Below are 26,004 nucleotides of genomic sequence, written 5' to 3'. Positions count from 1 at the left end.
ATAATCTTACAAATTTTCCTAATATTTGAAAAGATCCCAATGGATTGGAAAACCACAAATGAAACACCACTATTCAAGAGAGGAGGAAAACAAAGCAGGAAACAAAGCTCAGCTAGCCTAACATCTACCTTTGAGAAAATGCTAGAATCCATTATTAAGGAGGTTCTAACAGGACATTTAGACTTTCATGATACAATCAGGCAGTCAACACAGATTTGTGAAAGGGAAACCATGTTTGACAAATTGTCACAATTTGTTACAAATAATCCTTGAGAGGATAAGGGCCAAAGGAAAACTTAGCCATTTACTGTGTTTCCCTCCAGTTGCTGCTTGACCTGCTGAGTAATCTCAGAATTTTCTGAAATTCCTGCATCTGTAGTGGTTTGCTTTTGTGTTTTTGTCTACATATGCACGACAAACCAATGAAAAGTCAAAAGGCACAGTTTTACTGACCTTTTGACATCGACACAAAGCATTTAAGCAGGAGATGTACTACATTTAATGCAAGCTCAAGTTGGAGCACAACTGTGTCTCATTTCAGCATTTCATTTGGTGCTTTCCTGCTATCCTGCAGATTTCAAGTTGCTTTGTGCTGATATCAAAGGGTTGAGAAAACTGCACCTTTTGACTTTCCACTGTTTTGTCACGCATAAACAATTAAACTAACTTCTGTAAAACACACAAAGATTATATTTTTATGTTGGGAAATGTGGAAGACTGAAGTAATTTATAATTCACGATCATGATATCTTCAGTCAGTTGAGTTGCTAAAGTCAGTTTCACCCAATGGAAACATATAAGATTCCCAAAGTCAAGGTAAGACAAAGGTAACTTCTGTCATTGTTAACAATGATGTAGAGATGCTGGCGTTGGACTGGGGTAAACACAGCAAGAAGTCTCAACACCAGGTAAGAGTCCAACCAGTTTATTTGATAGTAATCTCACAAGCTTTCGGAAACAGTGTTCCTTCGACAGATGTGTGGAAGGTTCTGATGTGGGTATGCCGGCGTTGGACTGGCGTAAACACAGTAAAAAGTCTGACAACACCTGGTTGTCAAAACCTGGTGTTGTCAGACTTTTTACTGTGGAAGGTTCTGATCAGAGAAAGGCATATAAAGTCTCACACAGTTTATAGAATACTGATTAGAATGCGAGTCTTTACAGCTAACCTGCTATGTCACAGGCATTTGGTCTCTGATCTTCGGGTAGGTGTTCTCTAAGGCAGCCTTCACGACACATGACAGCACAGAGTCACTAAGCAGAGACTGATAGCCAAGTTCCACACACATGAGCACGGCCTCAACTGGGATCTTGGGTTCATGTCGTACTATCTAGCCAAAGGGAGCAGGTCTCTGGGGATGAGCCTATTGTAAAAGCTCAGGTGGTTAGGGGTTGCAAAAGATTGGGGACTCCACCGTTAAAGGGACGGATAGGAGAGTCGGTAGCAATGATAGGGACTCAGGGCTGGTGTGTTGCCTACCTGGGGCTGGGGTCCGGGATGTATCAGAGAGGATATTTAAGACTCTCAGGGGAGAGGGAGATCAACCCCAAGTTATAATTCATGTGGCGACGCATGATATAGGGAGGCTAAGGGAAGGGGATATTAAGCAGAGATTCATGGAGTTGGGGTGGAAGCTAAAGGCCAAGTCAGACAGAGTGATTATCTCTGGACTCTTGCCTGTGCCACGGGATAGTTTAGAGAGGAATAGAGAGAGGGAAAGTTTGAACTCGTGGCTGAGGGGATGGTGCAGGAGGGAGGGGTTCAAGTACTTGAGCAATTGGGGCTCGTTCTGGGGAAGGTGGGACCTCTATAAGAGGGATGGGCTACACCTGAACCAGAGGGGAACAAATATCCTGGGGGGTAAATTTGTGAAGGTTATGCGGAGTGGTTTAAACTGATTCAGAGGGGGGGTGGGATCCTGAGTAGAGGGGGTGAAAGTGAGGGGGGCATAGATGGGGACTGCAATGCACGGCATTGTGGGGGTGGGGCGGAGCAGGGTTTGAAATGCGTATACTTTAATGCGAGGAGTATTCGCAATAAAGTGGATGAACTTGCAGTGTGGACCAGTACCTGGGACTTTGATGTTGTGGCCATTTCAGAAACTTGGATAGAGCAGGGTCAGGAATGGATGTTGCAGGTCCCGGGGTACAAATGCTTTAGTCGGAGTAGAGAAGGAGGTAGAAGGGGGGGTGGGGTAGCATTATTGGTCAAGGACTGTATCACAGTGTCAGAGAGGAACTTTGATGAGGACTTGTCTGTTGAGGTAGTATGGGCGGAGATTAGAAATAGGAGGAGAGGTCACCCTGTTGGGAGTCTTTTATAGACCTCCAAAAAGTTCTAGAGAGGTTGAGGAAAGGATTGCGGAGACGATCCTTGTTAGGAGTGAAAGTAATAGGGTAATTGTTATGGGGGACTTTAACTTTACTCATGTTGATTGGAATTGCTATAGCTCTAGCTCGTTAGAGGGGTCAGTTTTTGTTCAAAGTGTGCAGGAAGGTTTTTTGACTCAGTATGTAGATAGGCCGACTAGAGGTGAGGCTATATTGGATTTGGTGCTGGGTAATGAGCCAGACCAGGTGCTAGACTTGGAAGTTGGTGTGCATTTTGGGGATAGTGACCACAATTCGATTACGTTCACCTTAGTGATGGAAAGGGATAGGCATGAACCTCGGGTCAGTAGTTGCAGTTGGGGGAAGGGTAATTATGAGGCTATTAGGAGAGAATTAGGAAGCATTAGTTGGACTAGGAGATTACAGGGACTGGGAACGTCCGAGATGTGGAGATTTTTCAAGGAACAGCTACTGCGGGTCTGTGATAGGTATATCCCTGTCAGGCAAGGAGGATTTGGTAGGCCCAGGGAACCGTGGTGCACTAAAAAAGTTGATTCGTTGGTTAGGAAGAAAAAGGAGGCTTATGTTCGGATGAGGCTTGAGGGCTCAGGTAGTGCATTAGAAAGTTTTAGATTGGCTAGGAGGGAGTTGAAGAGGGAGTTAAGAAGGGCTAAAAGAGGACATGAGATGACTTTGGCTGATAGGATTAAGGAGAACCCTAAGGCGTTTTACAGGTATGTCAAGAACAGAAGGTTGGTTAGGGCAAGATTAGGGCCAGTTACAGACAGTAGAGGGAAGTTGTGTGTGGAACCGGAGGAGATTGGAGAGGCTTTGAACCAATATTTCTCTTCGGTGTTCACGCAAGGGGACATGTATGTAGCTGAGGAGGACACTGGGGTGCAGGGGTGTAAAATAGATAGTATTGCAGTTGATACGGGGGATGTGCTGGATATTTTAGAGGGTTTGAAAATAGATAAGTCCCCTGGTCAGGATGGGATTTACCCTAGGATTCTCTGGGAGGCAAGAGAGGTGATTGCGGAGCCTCTGGCTCTGATCTTCAGGTCGTCGTTGGTCTCTGGTATAGTACCGGAAGATTGGAGGACAGCAAATGTTGTCCCACTGTTTAAGAAAGGGAGGAGAGACTTCCCTGGGAATTATAGACCGGTGAGTCTTACTTCTGTGGTGGGTAAGGTTTTGGAAAGGATTATTAGAGACAGGATTTATAGTTATTTGGAGAGTAATGAATTAATTAGAGACAGTCAGCATGGTTTTGTAGCAGGTAGGTCGTGCCTTACTAACCTTATCGAGTTCTTTGAGAAAGTGACCAAAGAGGTGGATAGGGGTAAGGCAGTTGACGTGGTGTATATGGATTTTAGTAAGGCATTTAATAAGGTTCACCATGGTAGGCTTCTGCAGAAGATGCAGATGTATGGGATTGGGGGTGATCTAGGTAATTGGATCAGGAATTGGCTAGCAGATAGGAGACAGAGGGTGGTGGTTGATGGTAAATATTCGTCATGGAGTTCGGTTACGAGTGGTGTGCCTCAGGGATCTGTTTTGGGGCCACTGCTGTTTGTAATTTTTATTAATGATCTGGATGAGGGTATAGTTGGGTGGATTAGTAAGTTTGTTGATGACACCAAAGTTGGAGGTGTGGTAGATTGTGAGGAAGGGTGTCATAGTTTGCAGGGTGACTTAGAAAGGTTGCAGAGCTGGGCCGCGAGGTGGCGGATGGAGTTTAATGTGGAGAAGTGTGAGGTAATTCATTTTGGTAGGAATAACAGATGTGTTGAGTATAGGGCTAACGGGAGGACTTTGAATAGTGTGGACGAGCAGAGGGATCGAGGTGTACGTGTACATAGATCCCTGAAAGTTGGGAATCAAGTAGATAAGGTTGTTAAGAAGGCATACGGTGTCTTGGCGTTTATTGGTAGGGGGATTGAATTTAGGAGTCGCAGCGTCATGATGCAACTGTACACAACTCTGGTGCGGCCGCACTTGGAGTATTGTGTGCAGTTCTGGTCCCCACATTACAGGAAGGATATAGAGGCTTTGGAGAGGGTGCAGAGGAGGTTTACCAGGATGTTGCCTGGTATGGAGGGGAGATCCTATGAGGAGAGACTGAGAGATTTGGGGTTGTTTTCGCTGGAAAGAAGGCAGCTAAGAGGGGACCTTATTGAAACATATAAGATGATTAGAGGTTTAGACAGGGTAGATAGTGATAGCCTTTTTCCTAGGATGGAGAAAGCTAGCATGAGGGGGCACGACTTTAAATTAAGGGGGGGTAGTTATAGCACTGATGTCAGGGGTAGGTTCTTTACCCAGAGGGTGGTGAGGGACTGGAATGCCCTGCCAGCTGCAGCTGTAAATGCGCCTAGTTTGGGGGCATTTAAGAGATCTGTGGATAGGTTTATGGACGAAATGGGATTGGTTTAGATTAGTGGGTTAGTGTTTTTTTTTTACAAAGCTGGTCGGCGCAACATCGTGGGCCGAAGGGCCTGTTCTGCGCTGTAATGTTCTATGTTCTATCTGTAACCCCCATGACTTGCCTGGGCTTGTAAGATCTCACTTACTGTCCTGTCTGGAGACAATACACATCTCTTTAACCTATGCTAATGCTATCACTACTCACATTGTGTGCATCTTTAAGACTTGAATAGCAGGTTAGCAGTAAAGACTTGCATTCTAATCAGTATTCTGTAAACCGTGTGAGAGTTTATATGATGTGGATATGCCGGCGTTGGACTGGGATAAACACAGTAAAAAGTCTGACAACACCAGGTTTCAGTCCAACCGATTTATTTGATAGTAAACTCACTAGCTTTTGGGTTAGCCCCTTCGTCAGGTGAATGGAAAGTTCTGGCCTCAGACAGAGCATATAAAGCACAGACAGTTTACAGATTACTGATTAGAATGCGAATCTTTACACCTAACCTGCTGTTCAAGTCTTAAAGTGGCTAACAATGTGAGTGGAACGAGCACTGATCACAGGTTAAAGAGATGTATATTGTCTCCAGACAGTACAGTAAGTAAGGTTTTGCAAACCCAGGCAAGTCACGGGGGTTACAGATCGTGCGACATGAACCCAAGATCCCTGTTGAGACCATCCTCGTGTGCGGAACTTGGCCATCAGTCTCTGCGCTGTCGTGTGTCGTGAAGGCCGCCTTGGAGATTGCTTACCCGAAGGTCAGAGGCTGAATGCCCATGACCACTGAAGTGTTCGCCAACAGGAAGGGAACAGTCTTGCCTGGTGAAGTGTTGGCGAACACTTCAGTGGTCATGGGCATTCAGCCTCTGACCTTCGGGTAAGCATTCTCCAAGGCAGCCTTCACGACACATGACAGCGCAGAGTTGCTGAGCAGAGACTGATGGCCAAGTTCCGCACAAGAGGACGGTCTCAACAGGGATCTTGGGTTCATGTCGCACTATCCGTAACCCCCGTGACTTGCCTGGGTTTGCAAAACCTCACTTACTGTACTGTCTGGAGACAATATACATCTCTTTAACCTGTGATCAGTGCTCGTTCTACTCACATTGTTAGCCACTTTAGGACTTGAACAGCAGGTTAGGTGTAAAGATTCGCATTCTAATCAGTAATCTGTAAATTGTCTGTGCTTTATATGCTCTGTCTGAGGCTAGAACTCTCCATTCACCTGACGAAGGGGCTAACCTGAAAGCTAGTGAGTTTATTATCAAATAAATCAGTTGGACTGAAACCTGGTGTCTTTGGACTTTTTACTGACTTTATACGATCAGAATCTTCCACACACCTGACAAAGGAATACCATTTCCAAAAGCTTGTGAGATTACTATCAAATGAACTGGTTAGACTCTAACCTGGTGTTGAGATTTCTTACATTGTTAACAATGACAGTATTTAGCTATTTAGCAATTGCTAGGGAGAGGGAGAGGGAGAGGGAGAGGGAGAGGGAGAGGGAGAGGGAGAGGGAGAGGGAGAGGGAGAGGGAGAGGGAGAGGGAGAGGGAGAGGGAGAGGGAGAGGGAGAGAATCAGCTGACAAATTGAAAATGCATTTAAGTAAATGACAGGCAGGTTTTAGATACTGACAATACTACAGCCTTTAGCACTGCCAAGTTCAGGCAGCTGGATAGCTACCGCAGTCAATTCAATCTAAATTTCACTTGCTGTACCATATGGACGACCAAGCTGGCCCATTGTTTAGTATTCTTGAAGTACAAAAGATAAAATCATGATATATTTTAAGAAAAAAAAATCAAAATACTAATTTACTGAGGTAAGATTTGCCTGATCAGCTTTAGGAAAATAGTTTCACTCCCCGATTTATCCTTTTCTTGGCAGATTTGCAACAGATCATGTACGAAACACAAACCTTTACCAAAAGGAATGCAGCTACCTCAGTGACTCCCAATGAAGTTTCTCCACAAATTATAACACCCAATCACAGAGTTGGATAACTGATTGTTCTTTGTTTAGGAAGAGATATGGTGGATTAGTAGTGTCATTGGATGAGTAATCCACAGTCCAGACTACTGCTGTAGGGATATGGGTTCAAACCGTATCACGGCAGCTAGTGGAATTTAAATTCAATTAATAAAATCTAGAATCAATAATAATGAACATGAAACCGTTTGTAAAAACAAAAATCCATCCAGTTCAGGGAGGATATTTAGCATTCTTACCTGGTTTGGCTGACTTATGATTTCAGACACACTACCGTCCTAAATAGCCTAGCAAGCCCCTCATTCATGAGCAATTAGGGATGGGCAACAAATGCTGGTTTTTGCCAACAATGCTCACATCCCATGAAAGAATAAAAATTGAGGGGTGCCTTTACATTGCAACATCTACAAAATGACAAAATACATTCCACACGCTAAAAAAGTGTCATGTCACCACTGTTTCCAGCAGAAGAAAATTAAATAATAATATAAATCATAAAAGCAGAAAATGCCGGATAAACGCAACAGGTCTGGCAGCATCTGTGGAGAGCTACCAGCAATTCAACACAGATAATCAAGAGGCAAGAAGTACAGCTCACGACTGCTGCTGGATTTCAAACCCACCATGGATCAAACAGTCACAGTCCCAATTTTAAAAAGGGCAATCAATTAATGACCATCAACCACTCAGTTAAGGACAGCTCTTGACAGACAGCCTAAAAACAGAGGGAGGTGGCAGGGCAGAGAAGAGAAAATTGATCTACAGGATGGCCTGCAGCTACTTCTGCACACAGACAGGCGGGAAGGGCCATTTGGCTGCCTGGAGCTCTAATACCTTTCAGCCTGAAAAATTCTACTCTGCCATTTAGATAGTCTCAAAAACACAAGCTGTGTTGGCTGCCTGCTGCACGTGGGCAGATAGCCCTGCTGCGCCCTCACACCCCCACCATCTGCCTCCACAAAAACAATCCAAAGATGGGATGGAGCTGGATGTTTGGCATGCCAGACGATGAGGCTATTTTTAGCTCAAGTCCACATCAGCTCCTGGCCTGCACACATGTTCAAAATCCTGCCCAGTGTTTTCACCTGTGTGTCAATTAAAACTTGAGAATTTTTTAATTTGGCTCATGAAGGGGAACACAGATCCATAATTTCCTGCAGCAAACACACACAAAAAAATGACTTGCAAACTTAGAACATTTCTACAGGCTGACAAATTTGCTTGGTACTATTGGATCAATTGTGGTGACTCTCTCAACGAACCTATTAACTCACCGCAGTCTTGTTTAATGATGAGACTCCTGAACTCACGCTTTCCCTTCATGAGTGCAACATATTTAGAATTTGTGTGATAAAATGGATGGAGTTAGAAAACAAACAGCACCATAGGTACATCGTGCACAAATTAAATGAGTCATCCCAATGCATGTGAAAGCAGTTTTGTCAACTGGAGTTTCTATTCTCGTAGGAGCCTGTTAAAGTGGATTTATTCAATGATCAGTTCTGAACATTCTTTCTCCACCACTACCCCCCCTGCGCCACGCACATCTTTCACCCCAAAATGGGATAAAGCAGAAAAGCAAAAAGCTTTGCAAGGCTGTCATCTAAAATAAAACAGACAAGGCTGAAAACATCAGGTCAGGCTGAACGTAACCACAGTATGAGAAAGAAAAAACGTGCATTTATTTTTGAAAATAAAACCAACATTCTCTTTTTTCCCAAAACAAATGGACTAGGCTTGAGCAGGTGAACAGCCTATTCCTGGATCTATACTCTTTTGTTATAATTACAATAATGACACCATTGCTCTCAAGCAGAATGAAGAAACGGCTCCAGTCAATCACAACTGGAGACTGTACTGTTGTACGTGACCGGGATGGAGTTCACACTTCGTATTTTGCTGAAATCACCCTGTTCTTAATCAGGGGAAGCTGTTGCAGTTATGGTCACAAGTTCTGCTTGCTGTAGGATGTTGAAAAATAGCCTTTGTTTTCTAGGCTGTTTGCTTGCTGCAAAATACAAAGCTTGCTCTTAATCCGGCCATAACTCCAGCAATACCTTTAACTCATTTGGTTGAGTGTGGCATTAAACATTCTGTACAATTACAGATAGTGAGTGATCTTTGATTTCCAACAGATAATGTACACATGAGCTGTGAACACACTACACAGCAAATGTATTCACCCGGTTGTGGTACCTCAAAGGATATTACATTGAGCAGAATTCAACTACAATATCTGAATTTGGTGTCCTTGACCAATTTTGAACTTCATCAGAAAGTCTATGATCACAGGAATTTGCCTAATCAATTTGGAGAGACAGTTAAAAGTATAACCAAACCCAAAAGCGAAACAATAAAGAATATCTGAAGCCTACATATACCTTTTGACACCCGTTAAACATGACAGAACTTGAAAGTAATGTGGAAGTGTGGACAATGTTCACAAATTTTGGGTAAGGGATAGAAGAGGATAAAAGACTAGAAGTAGCAGAAGGCCTGAGTACAGCTGGGGGAGTCTTCCCAAAAACATCAGGATCAGCACTTCCTAAAGTTTTTCCCACTTGGATCTTGTATTAATGCTTGAAGATTGGCACAACCCAAAGGACAGCAAAGAGGTTGGGGGAAGAAAATACTTTATTTTATTCTTTTGATGGGATCTGGGTGTCACTGTCAAGGTTATCATTTACTGTCCGTCCCTAATTCCCCTTGAACCAAGTGATCTATTAGACATTTCAAAGGGCGGATAAGAGTCAACCACATTGTTGTGGGTCTGGGGTAAAGTGTAGGCCAGACCAGGGAAGGGCAGCAGACTTCCTTCCCTAAAGGACGGGACAGGTTTTCACAACAGGCAATGGTAGTTTCATGATTGCATTCTAAGAGTAGCTATCAGCTGAATTTCCTAGAGCATTAACCTGGGTTTCTGGATTACTCTACAGAGCAAAGCTCTGGCGAAGGGTCATCCAGACTCAAATATGAGCTCTTTTTTTCCCCCCACAAATGCTATCAGGCCTGCTGAGATTTTCAAGCATTTTCTGTTTTTGTTCCAGAGTCCAACATCCATAGTAACTTGCTTTTAACTCTGGATTACTAGTTTAGTGATTTTACCATTACATCACCATCACACCAAGGAGGAGCAAATGGTTTGGCCCACAATGATCTTGAAGCTCTCAGGCCGCATCAGAGACTAAGAATTGCCTGCTCATATGTAATGAAGCTTCAATTCAGATCTCAGAACTGTCCTAACATTCACCACAGTGCACAAAGTATATCCACCATTACAAGCGTATCAAAGGAAGTGCCTGATTAGGCAACTGGAGCACTCTACTGAACAGCCCATCAAGGCTGGGAAACATTATCCCATTGAGAAATTGTTGCCCCGGAGGGGGATGACAACGACGACGACGGGGTGGGGGGGGGGGGAGGTGGGGGGACGACCCTGGCCACTGCTCATCAGTTAATGCCTCAGATGTCATGACCGCAAATGATAAGCCCGCAACTTCAAATGAGAGTTGCAATCCACAATTTTGGAACAGGATAAATTGAAAAATGATTTCCTGAACCAAGTAGGATTAGAGTGCAAGAGGAAGTTATCAATTAAAAAAAAAATTATTTAACTATTCAGCAAGGCTCCAGATGCCCAGGTTGTTCTGTTTTCAGGAAAGTAGCAAGGTGATGCTGGAAGCAAAGGATAGATGAAATTCTGAACTTTAGCAACAAACTTCAAAAATGTTGCAAAGAACGTTGACTTCCTGAAGAGAGTACCTACAGCTTGATGAGACCTGAAGTCCATTCTTCTTCTGGCTGTACCTGGGCTAGACTCCCATTCAAGTCTTTGTGACCGAAGCTGATCAGTGCAGCCTAGGTTCCGGGACTTACGGCACTGACTACTAGTTGGAGCCTGGCCGACCTAAAGCAGAAGTTCCAAAAGTGGGGTGCACAATTCCATATTAAAAATCCCACCTGGCTGACCAAGACATGTCTCAATTTGGGTAGCCACCTATCACTGCAAAAGACCATCCCAACTGATGGCATACTTGGCTAATAATTGTTGCTGTTCCAAACAGCAGTAACCATTGGCCAGTTGGATGCATCTTATGTATCCCTTGTGGCAGGACTTGCAGGTTGAGGCAAGAAAGACAGACAAGTGAATTGCGTAATGATTTTTGAAGCTGGGATTGAGACAGGACTCAGGAGAGGGACACGAAATTGAAAGTAATCGCTGGCTACAGGGTCAGGTGGGCTCAGTGTTACTTAACTGTCAAGAAACGGCAGCCAGAACCTGCAGACTTAAAAATAAAAGCATCAGCTCATAACAGTTGCAATTTTAATAAAACCTGTTTATTTCAGTTCTTGGAGCTGCTCCTAATCCTTGACAGCCTCGTGGATCAAAAAGCCCGCCAAAATCCTTTTGATTGACAGCATTATCATGTTGCAGTATTATAAGTAGCTCAAGAGATACTCAGATAAGAGAAAATCCCAGGAAATTTCTACGGGGGGCTTCATGAAATTTGGCATTTTCACGAATGAGGGGTTCACAGGATCTCTAGATCAGTGGTTGTCAAACTCTGAAGAACTGTACAGTACAGGTACTTATATACTGATTGCATTATTTAAATTGGATGCTGTGTTGTATTTATTTTATAAATAGTGATGTAATTTATTTTGCAAGTTATTTCAGCTAGGAACACACGATGCTGCGCTGGCATGGTACAATAATTCAGCTTTTATACCTTTTTTTCTGGACAAGAAATGTCTGGAGGAACCTAACTCTGGCTTTAACATTTAACTGGGCGGCATGGTAGCACAGTCATTGGCACTGCTGCTTCACAGCTCCAGGGACCTGGGTTCAATTCCCAGCTTGGGTTGCTGTCTGTGTGGAGTTTGCACATTCTCCTTGTGTCTGCGCAGTTTCCTCCAGGTGCTCCAGTTCCCTCCCACAGTCCAAAGAAGTGCGGGTTAGATTGATTGGCCATGCTAAATTGACCGTAGATGCATAGGTTAGAGGATTAATGGGTAAAATATGTAGATACGGGGGTAGAGCCCGGGTGGGATTGTGGTTGGTGCAGACTTGATGGACTAAATGGCCTCTTTCTGTACTATAGGGTTTCTATGAATTTAGACCTCTGATTCACTTTAAGTCATGAGTTTTAGGAACACAGCCACAACTCAACTTCAAGTGAGGATTTAATATAGCTTGTACAGAAGACACGCAAGTGACTTTTAGATTTCCCCCAAACAGTATGGAGTGCTTACATTTTATTTAACCAGTCTGCACAAATCTTGAAAAAAAGTTGTAAGGCAATTTCAACATGAATCTGCATCACACCGTTCGGGGATTAGAGGATATCCTAAAGTAAATACAAGCAAATGGTGAAATTATCACCATGATGCAAAGTTGCAAATGCACCTGTTGCTTAGGTGAAAGGAAAAATAGTAATTCAATACTCGTTCAGAAAAGCTTATTCTAAAGTGCGGTTCGAAATTAATTTATGAATTTATAAAGAAGTTATGCTATATCTCTAATTCACCACATGATTGAAGTCTGAAGATAAAGATCAAGGATAAATGCAAGTTACTGCGGGTGCTGGAATCTGAAACCAAAACAAAAAAGGCTGGAAAATCTCAACAAGTCTGGTAGATCTGTAAGGAGAGGAAAGAGTTGACGTTTTGAATCCAGCTGACCCTTTGTCAAAGTTTTGGTGAGAGATCAAGGACATTTACAAAATATTGGACGTCAAAAATAGGGTCCAGCTACAGGCAAGAGAAGCACGGATGTCAAGACAAAACTGATGCTGCTGTTTGCTGAGGGCACACAATGAGCTAGAGAGAATGTGAATGGGCTATTAAATACATTTTTTATGCCTGAGTGTATGTACCAGCAAGAATGGTTCATTAAATGGTGGTGCATTCTATATTTGATATAAAGGTAGACTTTCAGGAAATTATACAGACTGGGACAGTTCCCCATAGGTATAAGCGGTGTTCTCAAATTCACAGCGACTCCCTAGAATGGAGAAAAGACAGGTATGGTTCTTCTCTTGGGCCTTTGGTGATCTACCTAGAATCAAATTTACAGCAGAGATTATTTGCTCAGTACGTTTAAGTAGTTCAATTTTTTCAATCTTGTGAAGCTACCCATACAACTAAATTATAACTATTGCATTACTGTAAATCTTATGATTATTCGTGGTTTAATAAACTTGGTTGACACTTTAAGCTTAAAAGATATTCTGTTGTGAGCGTCTCTCAAGTTTCAAGTGGGATGTAAAAGATAATAACATAGCCCAGTAGCTAAAAGTAATTACCAGATGGTTTTCATTTTTTGCTTACCCATGCACATTACAAAATCTCAAAACTCAAATAAACACTCTCAAAACAGGGCACTGGGATTCATCAATGAGGAGAATCAAAAAAAACAAGGCTCGAAATAATCTCAAGTATGAAATTCAGAAAGACTTAAAAATGTAGTAAGTGGGATGGAGCCAAAAGTTAAGCAGTTTGTGTAGATAGCCTGTTGAGTCTGTGCTAGTCCTCTGAAAAAGCAATTCACCTAGTGCCACTCCCCTGCATTTTTTCTATAGCTCTGCAATTTTTTCTTCCTAGGAGAAGGATCCAATTCCCTTTTGGAAGCCTCAATTGACCCTGCCTCCATCACACTCTCAAGCAGTGCATTCTAGATCCTAACCATTTGCTGCATAAAAAAAAAACTTTTCCTCATGTTGCCATTGGTTTTTGTGCTAATTACTGAAATCTCTGTTCTCAGGAATTTGATCTTGTACCAATGGGAGCAGTCTCCCCATATCTCCCCTCCAGACACCTCATGATTTTAAAAAATGTTTCTATCGAATCTCCTCTCAATTGTCTTTTCTCCTAGGCAACCAGTCCTAATTTTTGCAATCTATCTACATAACTTGTCACTCCTGCAACCATCCTCATGAATCTTTTCTGCATCCTTCCTGAAGTGTGCGGTGCCCAGAGGAGGATCTATTTGACAACAACAGTGTTTCATAAAATCTCACCATAACTTCCTTGCTTTTGCCCTCTAATATCATTTTGCTTCTAATATCGTAACATTCAAGGATATAAGACAAGTGTAGGAGAATGGGATTAATGCACTTTTAGTGGTAGGTATTGTCAGTGCAGACTCATGGGCTGAAAGGCCTTTTCTGCGCTGTATGACGCAATGATTATGACTCTATCTTCATCTTGGTTTATAACGTTACTAACATTCTATGAATTGTATTTAGCTTATCACTCCCGTATATACGGCACAAAAGTACAATATTACAGTATGCAATATATAATTGCTAAGTATTTGGAAAATACATAGAACATTACAGCGCAGAACAGGCCCTTCGGCCCATGATGTTGCGCCGACCAGTTAAAAAAAATACAATGACCCACTAATCTAAACCAATCCCTTTTCGTCCATAAACCTATCCATGGATCTCTTAAACACCCCCAAACTAGGCGCATTTACAACTGCAGCAGGCAGGGCATTCCAATCCCTCACCACCCTCTGGGTAAAGAATCTACCCCTGACATCCGTCCTACAACTACCCCCCCTTAATTTAAAGCCATGCCCCCTCGTGCTAGCTTTCTCCATCAGAGGAAAAAGGCTATCACTATCCACCCTATCTAAACCTCTAATCATCTTATATGTTTCAATAAGATCCCCTCTTAGCCGCCTTCTTTCTAGCGAAAACAACCCCAAATCCCTCAGTCTCTCCTCATAGGACCTCCCCTCCATACCAGGCAACATCCTGGTAAACCTCCTCTGCGCCCTCTCCAAAGCCTCCACATCCTTCCTGTAACGTGGGGACCAGAACTGCACACAGAACTCCAAGTGCGGCCGCACCAGAGTTGTGTACAGTTGCAACATGACGCTGCGACTCCTAAATTCAATCCCCCTACCAATAAACGCCAAGACATTGAAAAGAAAAAGTCACAATTGCTAAATCTGAAATTAGTGCACACAAAGTTTACTCTTACATGATACCCAACTTGGCAAAAATGATTTATTAACTAAGACTAACAATCTTGACAAAATCTAGCTCTGGTCATTAACCTGTATCTGTTTTAAGGCAGATGGCATGATACAGCAATACTCTTGAAATCATCCCTCTTCAGCTTTGGACTTGTACGGTAGGTTTGAAATCTCATATCATAAAAATACTGTTGTAGACATCGTCGTCTGAACAATTTTCCTGATTGCTTATTTGAATTTATCCATAGTACTAAAGCACAAATGAAATAGTGCTGTGTTCACCTGCACAGAATTAAAATCACTTAAGTGTTACAAACTATGGTAAACATTTCTTTCAAAGAAGATTAACTGTATGAAAAGGTGGATTTGCACTTTGAGAAAATGCACTCCTGATACTTAACACGCAGGCACAAATTTATTTTAACCAGAACTACATTATGAAATTAGCACTTAAAAAGGGAAAATACTTCGTACCACCTCGTTCTCTGAAGAGTAACATTTCAAAGAACTGCACAATGTTTCTTCGTACCAAGAGAGATGTATAACAGAGCTTATAATCAATGGTCAAATACAGGACCTGCAGCTCCCCATCCAGATTTTTTTAAAATATTGAATACCGTATATAACGGTTTGAACAACTAACTATAAATGTAACGGCTGTGACACTTTTTTCTAAAGTTACTGTATGGAAAATGTGGACTTCTAAAAGACTGAGAGACAGCACAGTGTGGTAGCTAACGCTTGGTTAATTGCAAACTTGGGTTAGAGGCAATTACACCTAAGCACTGTATGACATATTATAGTGCAAAAGTACCAAAATTCACAAGCAAACAAAACGTTAACCACAAACTGCCAATAATTGAGTGTTCTAGATTGTCTGAAACATCATTCAAAATTCAGCAAAGTAGTTTGGAAAATTCCCTCCGAACGAAAAGCAAAGTTAGTAACTAATAATTAGCAAACTTATAAAAATAGGCAACTCACAGAGTAAAAAGACACAAAGTAAACATTTCCAACATTAAAACAAGCAATAAAAAGGTTCCACGATGAAATCCCATCCATTTCCCATTTGAATTTCAAGTTTCCCAGCAGCCCCGAAGTCAGATATTTCAATTTGCTTCTCAGGCCCTCCAATTCTGGACAACTAAAGAACGTGTACATTATGACAATTGTCATTCTCTTCCAATGACTTGGAACCACTACTGTGCACTGTATACAACGTCTCAATTTATTTTTCAAAAGTTGTATTACTTTGTGCACTGAGCAGGATAAATGTTTATACTAGAGCTGGAAGGCGTTATAGATTAAGTGCTTTTGATGCTGAGCTTAGATATTGTAGCCCAAGAAAGTCAACCAGGTTTGAAGCATCATGAGTGATAATCCGTTTGAGGTCTTCACTGCAGTCTTGTATGGGGAAAATCTCAGCATTATGCTACACCAATGGAATCAAGGGAGAGGGAGAAAACAAATGTTTTTCCTCGGAAAGCATGTAAAGGAATTGAAAAAAATTTGGGGATGGTGAGCACAGAAGAGTAATATAAGTATTTGGAAACTGAACATATACTAAGATAACATTAACCATTGTGGAAAATAATCAAAAAATTATTGATGTAAATAAGAGACTGGAGAAGAGAATATTTGGTGTTTTGTTAAATAGGTAAACAGTACAATAAATCTCATATCTGCAAAGCCTTTAAGTTTCAGTATCATTGAACATATTTATCCAGTCAACAAATTTGTTCCAACAGAGATAGGAAAGCTAGTTTTGTATTTATAGATCACAGAGGGATAGAAAGGAAAGTTAAGAAAAAGAACATGCTTACAATTTAGGAACAGGGATAGGCCATTCGGCCCCTCAAGCCTGCTCCATTTTCAATTATTTAATGACTGGTCTGATTGCCATCTGAGCTCCACATCCCAGCCTACCCTCGATATCCAATGATTCCTTGATTTGTCAGGAATCTATCTACCTCTGCCTTAAAAAGTACTGAATGACCCTGTCTAAAGCAAATACACACAATCCTCGGAGAAAACATTGCTCATCTCCATCAAAAATGAGAGAATGTACGCATGCTTTCCTAGCTTTACCAATGAAGGTTCATCGCGCAGTCAAAATTTAAATCTCAGATGTGGAAGTCTCCTTTAGTTGCACTTCCTGATCGCTCAACCAACCAGAAGTTAACCTAACATTACTGGTGTGAAGACTAAAGAAGCCGGTGGACAACTTGCATCATCTCAAACTAAATTTGGTAGGCAAGAGAAACAATTCTGTTAACTATCTTGATATGTCAGCAAATGGACTTTAGCATCTGATTTGTGTCTCAATTTAACTTCATATACTATAAATGAATTCAAGCAATTTACACCCAAATGGCAATAAAAATATCATAATTAAAGAAATTTGTCTAAATGCCATTACTAAGTTAAGGCTATTTAGCCGTGAAGCATTAATACAAAAGTAGACTATTTTAAAACGGAGAACTCAAAATTAATTTTTGCTGACATTTCTGCTGTTAGTAATTGTTGTCAATAATTCCTTACAATATTCACTCCAAGAAAGGCTGCTGAATTGCTTGAACATGAAAGCAATCTGAGCATCTGTAGCATGTATGGTGCTACACAAGTGATTGCGAAGTTATATTTCGGTGGAGTCGAATCAGACAATTGGCTCTAAAGTGAATGTTGTGAAATTACAAAGGTACTGCAGGGAAAAACTGCCACCTGCTGGTATGGAACTGGTTGTTATACATCTCATTTCAAGTTAGCATAATAGTAGCTGAATAAAGGAGTGTGCAGCTTGAGAGAAAGCATTTGTTTAAACCAAGACTGATGAGAGTAGCTGTTTGGTTACCTGTCAGTAACAAACCCCCAGACTGAACAGTGAATTTAACAATTTCACATCACAACCACTGCTCATATTTTTTTCAAGCGAAATGGTTCTGTTGCAATTTCACAGCTCTTTTTGATCCGGCTTTTGTTTCTTGACTTTTGCTTCTCGACTTTTGCTATTGCCACCCTCTTTTACACCATTATTTCTTCTTTTATTCAGTCCTGTGTTACCCTTTATCAGAGTTTCATTTTGCACTTCTCTTCCTCAGTCCTTGTTTAAAATCTATCACACAAATAAACATTTTCCACTTCTGATGGAAGGTCACTGATTGAAACAAACTACTTCTCTTGGAATCTTCTTCTGCGTATTTCCATCAATTTTTGTTTATAGTAAACATGTTGTTACCTCCTAAATCAATTCCCATCTTTCACAGAAAGGCAGGACTTTTCAGATAGCTGGATTCCTTACATACTTCTGCCAATCACAACAGCCACTTGATGCTCTGAGAAGGTTTAGTGTGCTGGAGACAGGATTTCACCCCCTTGATGGGGCAGAATTTGTGCCTCAGAGATGCTGACCAAGCAGATTGGCTGGCAGCTCTGCAATCCCAGCAGCTGGTATGAGTGGCGAGGACCCCTCTCCCCCAGTGTCCAGGACTAGATAAGTACAGATGGTGGGAAGGGAAAGCAAGACTTGAGAAGGTGGGAGGGCAATGTAAGGGTCTTGATGGAGAGGCAGGAGTGGGAAGGAGCACCCATGAGTGACAGGTTTGTGGAGGCTATATGGAAAGGGATTCGTTGAGGGAGGAACCCTGCATCCAACAGGGTGACCAGGTGGAAAGCCCAGACCAGCCTCTGAACTCTTCCGGCCAGCCACAAAGTTGAGGGCAAGTGGAAGAGTGATACAGGCCTCACTTGGGGTGAAGGAGGGCAACACCACTCTAGGCCTTGCCCACCCTACCTAAAATTGCAGAAATTAAGGCAAATTTACAGGGAAATTTACCTGCACCCAGCTTGCAAAGCCAGTGATATGGGAATGGTAAAAATCCTGCCCCACATTCAAATCCCTCCAATTAGCTTTCTCTCTCTGTCGCAGTATCAAATGAGCTCTTATCAAAGTCACAAATGACATTCCACATGACTGACTCCTCATCTTTCTTGACCTTTCATTCACATGGTTGACCAAAACATTCTCATCCAAAGCAGCTTCACTGTCATCAGCTGGGTGAATCAACACTTGCTTGGTTTAATCTCAACTACCTAATCACAGTCGGGGTATCACTTGCAATGGCATCCCTTCTTGCTTCCATGCGGTTAGACGTGGTGTCCACCAAAGACCAATCCGTGATTGCCTTCTATTTCCTATTTGTGTGCTGCTCCTCAATATCAGACAGCACAAGGTTATGCTTCACATACGATGGCACTAAGACAACCTCATAACCAGTCCTCTCAACCCCTCCACTGTTGCCAAATTATCAGACTGCTTACTCTATATCCAGAATTAATGAACAGAAATTTCCTCCAATTAAACATTGGGAATTCTAAAATTATCATTTCACTTATGTTCCAAACTCCACTCCCTAACAAGAGCTCCATCCATCTCTCTGGGAACATTCTCAGATTAAGCCAGACTTTTTGCAATTTCCTGTCATACTTCATACTGAGATGAATTTGTAGAGAAAAAAAAGTCACCTGACCTCAACTCCATGCTGTTTTGAAAGGAGAAAGTCCAGTCTCTATTTTGTTTTTGATAAGTACAGTGCCCATTTTCCATAAATCCGTGACTCTGTCATGCTCACTCAAATATTCTTCTGTTACTTTATAACTTTCCTCTCAAGCACTTTGGTTGTTGCATAACACCACAAGTGCTATATAATTGTTGTTGTAACTTTGATTGACTTTCTTATGGATGAGTCGCTTTAATCTCAACTCACTAAAAGTTCATTTTGAATAAAATTTAATTGCAGCTCAAAGCACATAATGCATTGTTTTTCAACTGAAAATAAGAAACAAACTATTACACAACTTTCAAGTACTCAGAAACTGGGCAGTGTAAAAGCAGTTAATAATTTCACTTACTGTGCTGTTAGGCTAATCAAAAGACAATTTTCCTAAATGTATCTGCTGCATTTTTAACAATTGACCAATTTATAGAGTGCACTGTCAGAGCTTGAAAAATTTAGTCCACAAATATGGAATGGCATTTATAAACAAATTTGAGTTTTGTTAGATTACTACTACATTATTTCAAGTACCATGATTCTTTGTGCACAGAGTCAACTGGAAATAACTCCTAATGAGGTAAAATGCAGCACTACAAGATACAACAGTTCTGGCCGATCAAAATGGTCTCTTAAACCTGCCAACAAGTTGCAGTTTTAGTAACTGGATAAGCAAAGTTCCCAAACTACTATGTGGGAAATAACTGTCTAACAGCAATACAGAAGATTAATATTTTAAAACTGTTTCCTTTTTAATTCAATCATGTTTGCACGTGCATTTCATACTGTTCCAATGCTAACTAGCAGAAAGATCTCAATGACTTTATAGCACAGAAATTTGGAATAATGTAATTATGGTCTCTAAACTACCTAATATGTAACACAAAATACAGAATGCTGGAAAAACTTGGCAGGTCTGACAGTATCTATAGGGAGAGAAAACAGAATTAATGCTTTGAGTCTGTCTGACTTCTTCAGAACTGGAGAGCGGCAGTGGGGATTGTTGGGTTTGTAATGAATATTGGTAGTTAGTCTATCCTCCATTTTGGTCTACTGTAGTCGCTTCTTCCAATGCAGTCTCCTCTACATTGGCAGACTAAACGCAGACTGCGTGGCTGCTTTGTGGAACATCTTCATTGAACTTGCTGCTTGCCATTTTAATTCACCATCTTGTTTTCATATCCAAATGTCTGTCCTTGACCTGCTACAGAGCTCCAGTGGAGCCCAACGCAAATTGGAAAGGCACCTCATCTTTTGATTCGGCACTTTACAGCTCTCAGGACTCACTGAGTTCAACAACTTTAGATTTTATCCAACATGTTCCCTCCCCATTGGATCACCTGTCACTTGCTCTTAAGTTTTACTACATTTTTGCTGCAACTTCTCCCAGCTCCATTAGTCACTATTCCAGTTGTTCCACCCCCATTTTTCCCTCTGTACTTCTGAAGAGTCATGCAGACTCAAAAGGTTATCTCTGTTCTCTCTCCCTCCCTACAGATGCTGTAAGGCTTGTTCTAGATTCCAGCACCTATAACATTTTGCTTTTACTAAAAATACAGTTTGTCTGCAAAACAAGAGTCTAATAATTATACAATAATCACAGGCTACTGTTCAATAGATTGCCTAAATGTAAATACAAATAAAGCTACAAAAAACATGTTTTTTTGTGGGGATTGAGGGCAGGGGAATCCAGAAGCAGCTTGGTGAGATTTCCAATTAGAACAAAAGGTGGGATAACTGAAAAGTTGTTTATGTCATGCGCAGGGTCTTGCATTGCATGTGTACGACTGATCTAGTTTTCCAAGTAATCTATTGAAATTTGGATATATACCTAAAAATAACATCTCTTTTCCAAGCCAATTACATCCAACTTTGTAGATCAGCATTTGTCCACAAAATGCAAGTGTCTGACATGCTCGTCAATAGATTATTCTCTATTTACCTTAAAGAATATCATTTGTATAGCCTTGAGTATTAGTGATGCCAAATACTTGCCAACAATCCTTATGTTTTCCTTACAGTTCGGTATCTTTATGCAAGACAGCAGATAATTTAATGGATTCAGAATATCAATAATGCTATATAAATGCAAGTTGTCATTGTGCTAAAAATTCTGTTGAATGTGCACACTTAATACAAGTGTCTCACATACTCTAAACTCTCCCCCCGCCCCCAAATCATGCTTTTGTCACAATTAAATTTAGCAATTAATTTTATTACCTTTGACTCTTTGATGCTTGGTTTCCAAGATAAGCAGCATTGTTGATTACTTTCTGCTTAAAATTTCCCTTTGCATCTTAGAGATAGCTGGCACTGTATTCATCACACCTACCATGAAACAACTGAAATGATTTCAATCAGGCCACTGAGGTTGGCCTTTCAAATATGAACTCCGAGTAAATTGATGGGCCAGTCTTTTCTTTGTATTTATCATAGAATATCATAGAACCCTACAGTGCAGAAAGAGGCCCTTTGGCCCATTGAGTCTGCACCGAACACAATCCCACCCAGGCCTTACCCCCATATCCCCACATATTATACCCACTAATCCCTCTAACTTACGCATCCCTAGACACTAAGGGACAATTTCTTAGCATGGCCAATCAACCTAACCCGCACATCTTTGAACTGTGGGAGGAAACCGCAGTACCTGGAGGAAACCCATGCAGACACAAGGAGAATGTGCAAACTCCACACAGACAGTGACCTGAGCCAGGAATCGAACCCAGGACCCTGGAGCTGTGAAGCAGCAGCGCTAACCACTGTGCCACCGATTTAAATCGGGATTGTCAGTTCCTCTGGCACTCCTGAAGGTAGGCTGCTGCTGATAGCACTCGCTATACTATTGTTGGAATTGTAAATAAAGGGACTTATTACACCACTAAATTCAAACTTCTGACCTGATGCTTATTGTTCCTCTGTGGCTATTGCCCACATCATCTGGAACCTTGATGCAACACTGTCTGTTTGACATGGTGCCTCAACTCAGTCCAAATACCCTCCTGCAGATCCAAAAATCTTGCTTCTGGTCAGTGGTGGGAACGAACTAGATTTTTTCAAAATTTTGACAAAAATAATATGAAGTTATATTTATTATGTAATAAAGCATGCACTACGGATCACACCAAGGAATTGCTTTTAAAAAATCTCCCCTCCCATTGTTGCTGGACTGCTCCTCCTGTCTTAACGCCAGCACCTTTGTGCATCTCACAGCACTACTTAACATGTACTACCTCCAAAAGAGCCCTTCCATCCCCATCAGCAGCACCCTGCAACCTGTTCTTGACATTACCACAAGCCCATCTCTAGGCTTCAAAAATAGCAACAGAATTAACTACTCAGCTACAGTTGCATTAACTTTAAACATTAATAAAGGCCATTGACTTGAGAGTGCAGTGAAATAGAATTTATGAGACTAGACTAGCAACTCAAGGTCATTAATTCAATTGGTGTCAAAGCAAATTAAATTTGGGTAAGCACCAGAAAAAAAAAGGCCATGAAAGCCACGATGGTCATAAAAACCCAGCTGGTTTAATTCTCTTCTTGAAGAGAACCCTTTCAGTCTCACTCTGGACTGTCCATGATGTTAGTCCAGAATTGAGAGATTATGACTTTTCATTCTCTTGTAAAATTACCTATCAAACCAACAGGCTGTAAAAACAACCAATCCACTGCCACTTCTCAGAGCAACTGGAGGGGTCCGATCAATACAGCCTTGACGCATCAAGACGACAAAAAAAACTCCCAAATATGCATATATTAATAGAACTTAAATAAAACATCACATACTCCTGCAGTACTTTTAAAATTAATTGATTAGTTCAATTGAGCTACATTAGAAGACCTGATGACATGTTTAGCCATGTGCAAAATGAAACAGCACAACATCAATTAGCAACATCATAGAAAATGTTTAACTCATTCACGGGATGTGGACATCACTGATAAGGCCAGCATTTACTGTCCATACCTAACCTTCCTTGAGAAATTGTCTCAAACAGTTGCTGTCCACATGGTGTGGGTAGACCTATAGTGTTATTACAGAGGGAGTTTCAGGATTGCTACCCAATGGCAACAAAGAAATGGTGATACACACACAAGCAGGAATGGTTGTGACTCAGAGGGGAACTCACAGGCGGTGGTATTCCTATACACTTGTTGTCTTTGGTTTTCTAGTTTGTAGAGGTTACAGACTTGAAAAGTGCTGAAGGAGCCTTAGCAAGTTGCTGCTGTGTATTCTGTAGATTATATACACTGCTGGCATTGGTGGTGAAGAGATTGAATGTTTAAAGTGATTGTTGGGGTGCCGATCAAAGTATTTCATTCATGTCTTCAGAGAACACTAAGGATGTAACTACTAGCTTTTCCAAGACAGGTTGTACCATCTACCTTGGGGCTCAAAGACTAAATCTGACTGTTCCCCCTTCACTGTGGCTACCATTAGTGTAAACAATGCAACTCTAATAATGCAACCAATGCTACAATTTCTTCAATTGCTTCCTTCCCTGAACACGAATGAACCTCCTCCACATTTTCACTACGGCTCCAAAAGTCTGCCTTGGCCACTTTGAGGATGCTGACACCATCAAGACTTTCTGGAGAGGCTAATCATTTTCTCCCATTCCCACTTTATTATCTCTCTCACTTGCCAGACCATTAGAAATTGCATAATACAGGTGCAATGTCCAAAAATGCAGTTGATGTTTGAAAATGGCAATGGGTGCTGCCCTCTACAGGTGATACTCTGCTATTATGTTCTCTGATGATTTCCCCACACAAATTTTCTTCTTGAATTTTTCATAACTTCCAACATCTCTCACTTACCCAGCCAAAAACAAAGATATTAAGCAGCTGGAATGGTCTTCCTAATGGGCATATCACTACACAGCATGATAATGCTGATTCTATGACAGTAAGAAATCTTGGCAGAAGTCAGTCGCCCTTCTGTTGTTCTCCTGACTAATGGTGTTCCATTTGAGCTTGTTTTTCATTCCGACATGTAAATAGTGTTTCAGAAAATTTACCCACAATTTTCTGTTGTCCAGTTTGGGGCTGAAACTAGTATTAATTTTGGTGCCAGTCTGATCCATGAAGTTCAGGGCAATTATACCAAAAGCATTTGAACTATAAAGTTTTGATGCTTAAAAAGATGACCTGACGTAGGATATTGATTCAAGAAACCGAATAAATTCTCAAATGGACAAGCAAGAGTGAAACCTCAGTCCTTGTTTCAAAATTACCTCTAGCTTGCCAAACGTAATAGCATCCATGCTGTCAGAACACATCATGTACTGACAAGTTCACCAGTGGCAAGAGTGAAACGTAGATTTTCAAAATGCACTAGGATGTGCATTCAATTATAAAAATTCCAGTTACCTTTCATATAAACAGGTTAAGTTTCTAATAGTGTAGGACAGTAAAAAAATAATTAAGATGGCTACTTAATTTTGTAATTGAAGGCTGTTAATTTAAATATATATTTACAAACCATCTTAAAAGCAAACTGATTATTTTACTGTCAAATTATTGACATGAACTCAGACTCTAAAAGTGACTGAGGAAATGTACCTCTGCATCTTCAAATTACACTCGTGTCAAAACCAATAAACAAATCAGAATTTTGAAAATTTATTATAAAATAGAATTGGACAAGTCTATCGAACCATAAAGCAATTGTTCATTGTAATACTTATCTGAAAATAAACAAACTGTAAACTAGTTATACATACATGTCAAAGGGCTCAAATTAGCAGAAAAAGGTGTGTAATAACTGCAATAATTAGCTTAAAGTTTTAAATTTTCAAGCCATTTAACAGTGGATTTCTAATAAGCATGCAAAATGATTAAATATGTGAATCTACAAGTCATACAGGAAGCCATTCAAGATCCCCTGAAGAAAATTATGGATTTGTTTCATATGCAAATCCCTCATTAATCTCAGCTCTGATCAAGGGCTGTACCTACTTTTGACAAATTTTGATGCCTCTGCTTTTATTTCAGGGATTTTCTGTTTTTAATTAAGTTCACAATGTTTGCGTTGTGTAAGGATCACCTTACAACATACCAGCGGAGTTGCACATCAAATGAGAACCTACAGGCAGTATTTAAAGGGGCCTGTAAAAGCAGGGAACATGCTAGCTGGGGGCAATTCATAAGGCAGAAGCTGAAATCTTACTTTCTGACATCAAGTCGAGTTTCAGAGATAATGTGGATGGTATGTCAGTGGCAGAGTCACTGACACACTTCCAGGTGGCTGGAACCTATTCATTGTTCGTTTACATTACACAAACACTAATTAATTGCAACGAATTTAGTCTTATCTTCAAGATTTAACTTAATGGTGCATGAGAAACACCTACCCAGTTTCCTGATAGTTTAGAGCATCATGGTGGTACAATGGTTAGCACTGCTGCCTTACAGCGCCAGGACACCTGGTTCAATTCCAGACTTGGGCGACGGTGTGTGTGGAGCATTCTCCCGGTGCCTGGTTCCATCTGGGTGCTGCGGTTTCCTCCCACAGTCCAAAGGTGTGCAGGTTAGGTGGATTCGCCATGCTAAATTGCCCCTTAGTGTCCCAAGAGGTGCAAGTTAGGAGTTTTAGCATGGTAAATATGTGAGGTTGAAGAAGAGGATTCCTAACCAGCTAATTAGATTCATAGGCAGAAGGCAGTCTTTAAGAGAACAAGAATTAACTGTTAAATGAGTGAAGTGCTAG

The 26,004-nt window shown here is 41.1% G+C and overlaps 1 protein-coding gene across 3 annotated transcripts in view; it reads right to left on the bottom strand.

Annotated features, from left to right (window-relative positions):
- arl6ip6 (ADP-ribosylation factor-like 6 interacting protein 6) overlaps positions 1-26,004 on the bottom strand; it is a 47,794-nt gene that overhangs the window by 8,149 nt on the left and 13,641 nt on the right. The window contains exon 4 of one of the 3 annotated variants that reach the window (XM_080199088.1): positions 25,528-25,960. The exons of the other annotated variants lie outside the window; for them this stretch is intronic. Within the exon in view, the coding sequence (XP_080055214.1) occupies positions 25,933-25,960 (28 nt within the window). The 3' untranslated portion in view covers positions 25,528-25,932. Of the gene's footprint in view, positions 1-25,527; positions 25,961-26,004 lie in introns of those variants that run through there. 3 annotated transcript variants of the gene reach the window in all.

This window comes from Carcharhinus amblyrhynchos, chromosome 11 (genome assembly GCF_965287045.1).
Source record: "Carcharhinus amblyrhynchos chromosome 11, sCarAmb.v2.hapA, whole genome shotgun sequence".
In the NCBI taxonomy this organism is placed as follows: domain Eukaryota; kingdom Metazoa; phylum Chordata; class Chondrichthyes; order Carcharhiniformes; family Carcharhinidae; genus Carcharhinus; species Carcharhinus amblyrhynchos.
The sequence above is the reverse complement of the archived record's forward strand: the minus strand, read 5'-3'. Positions and strand labels throughout refer to the sequence as shown.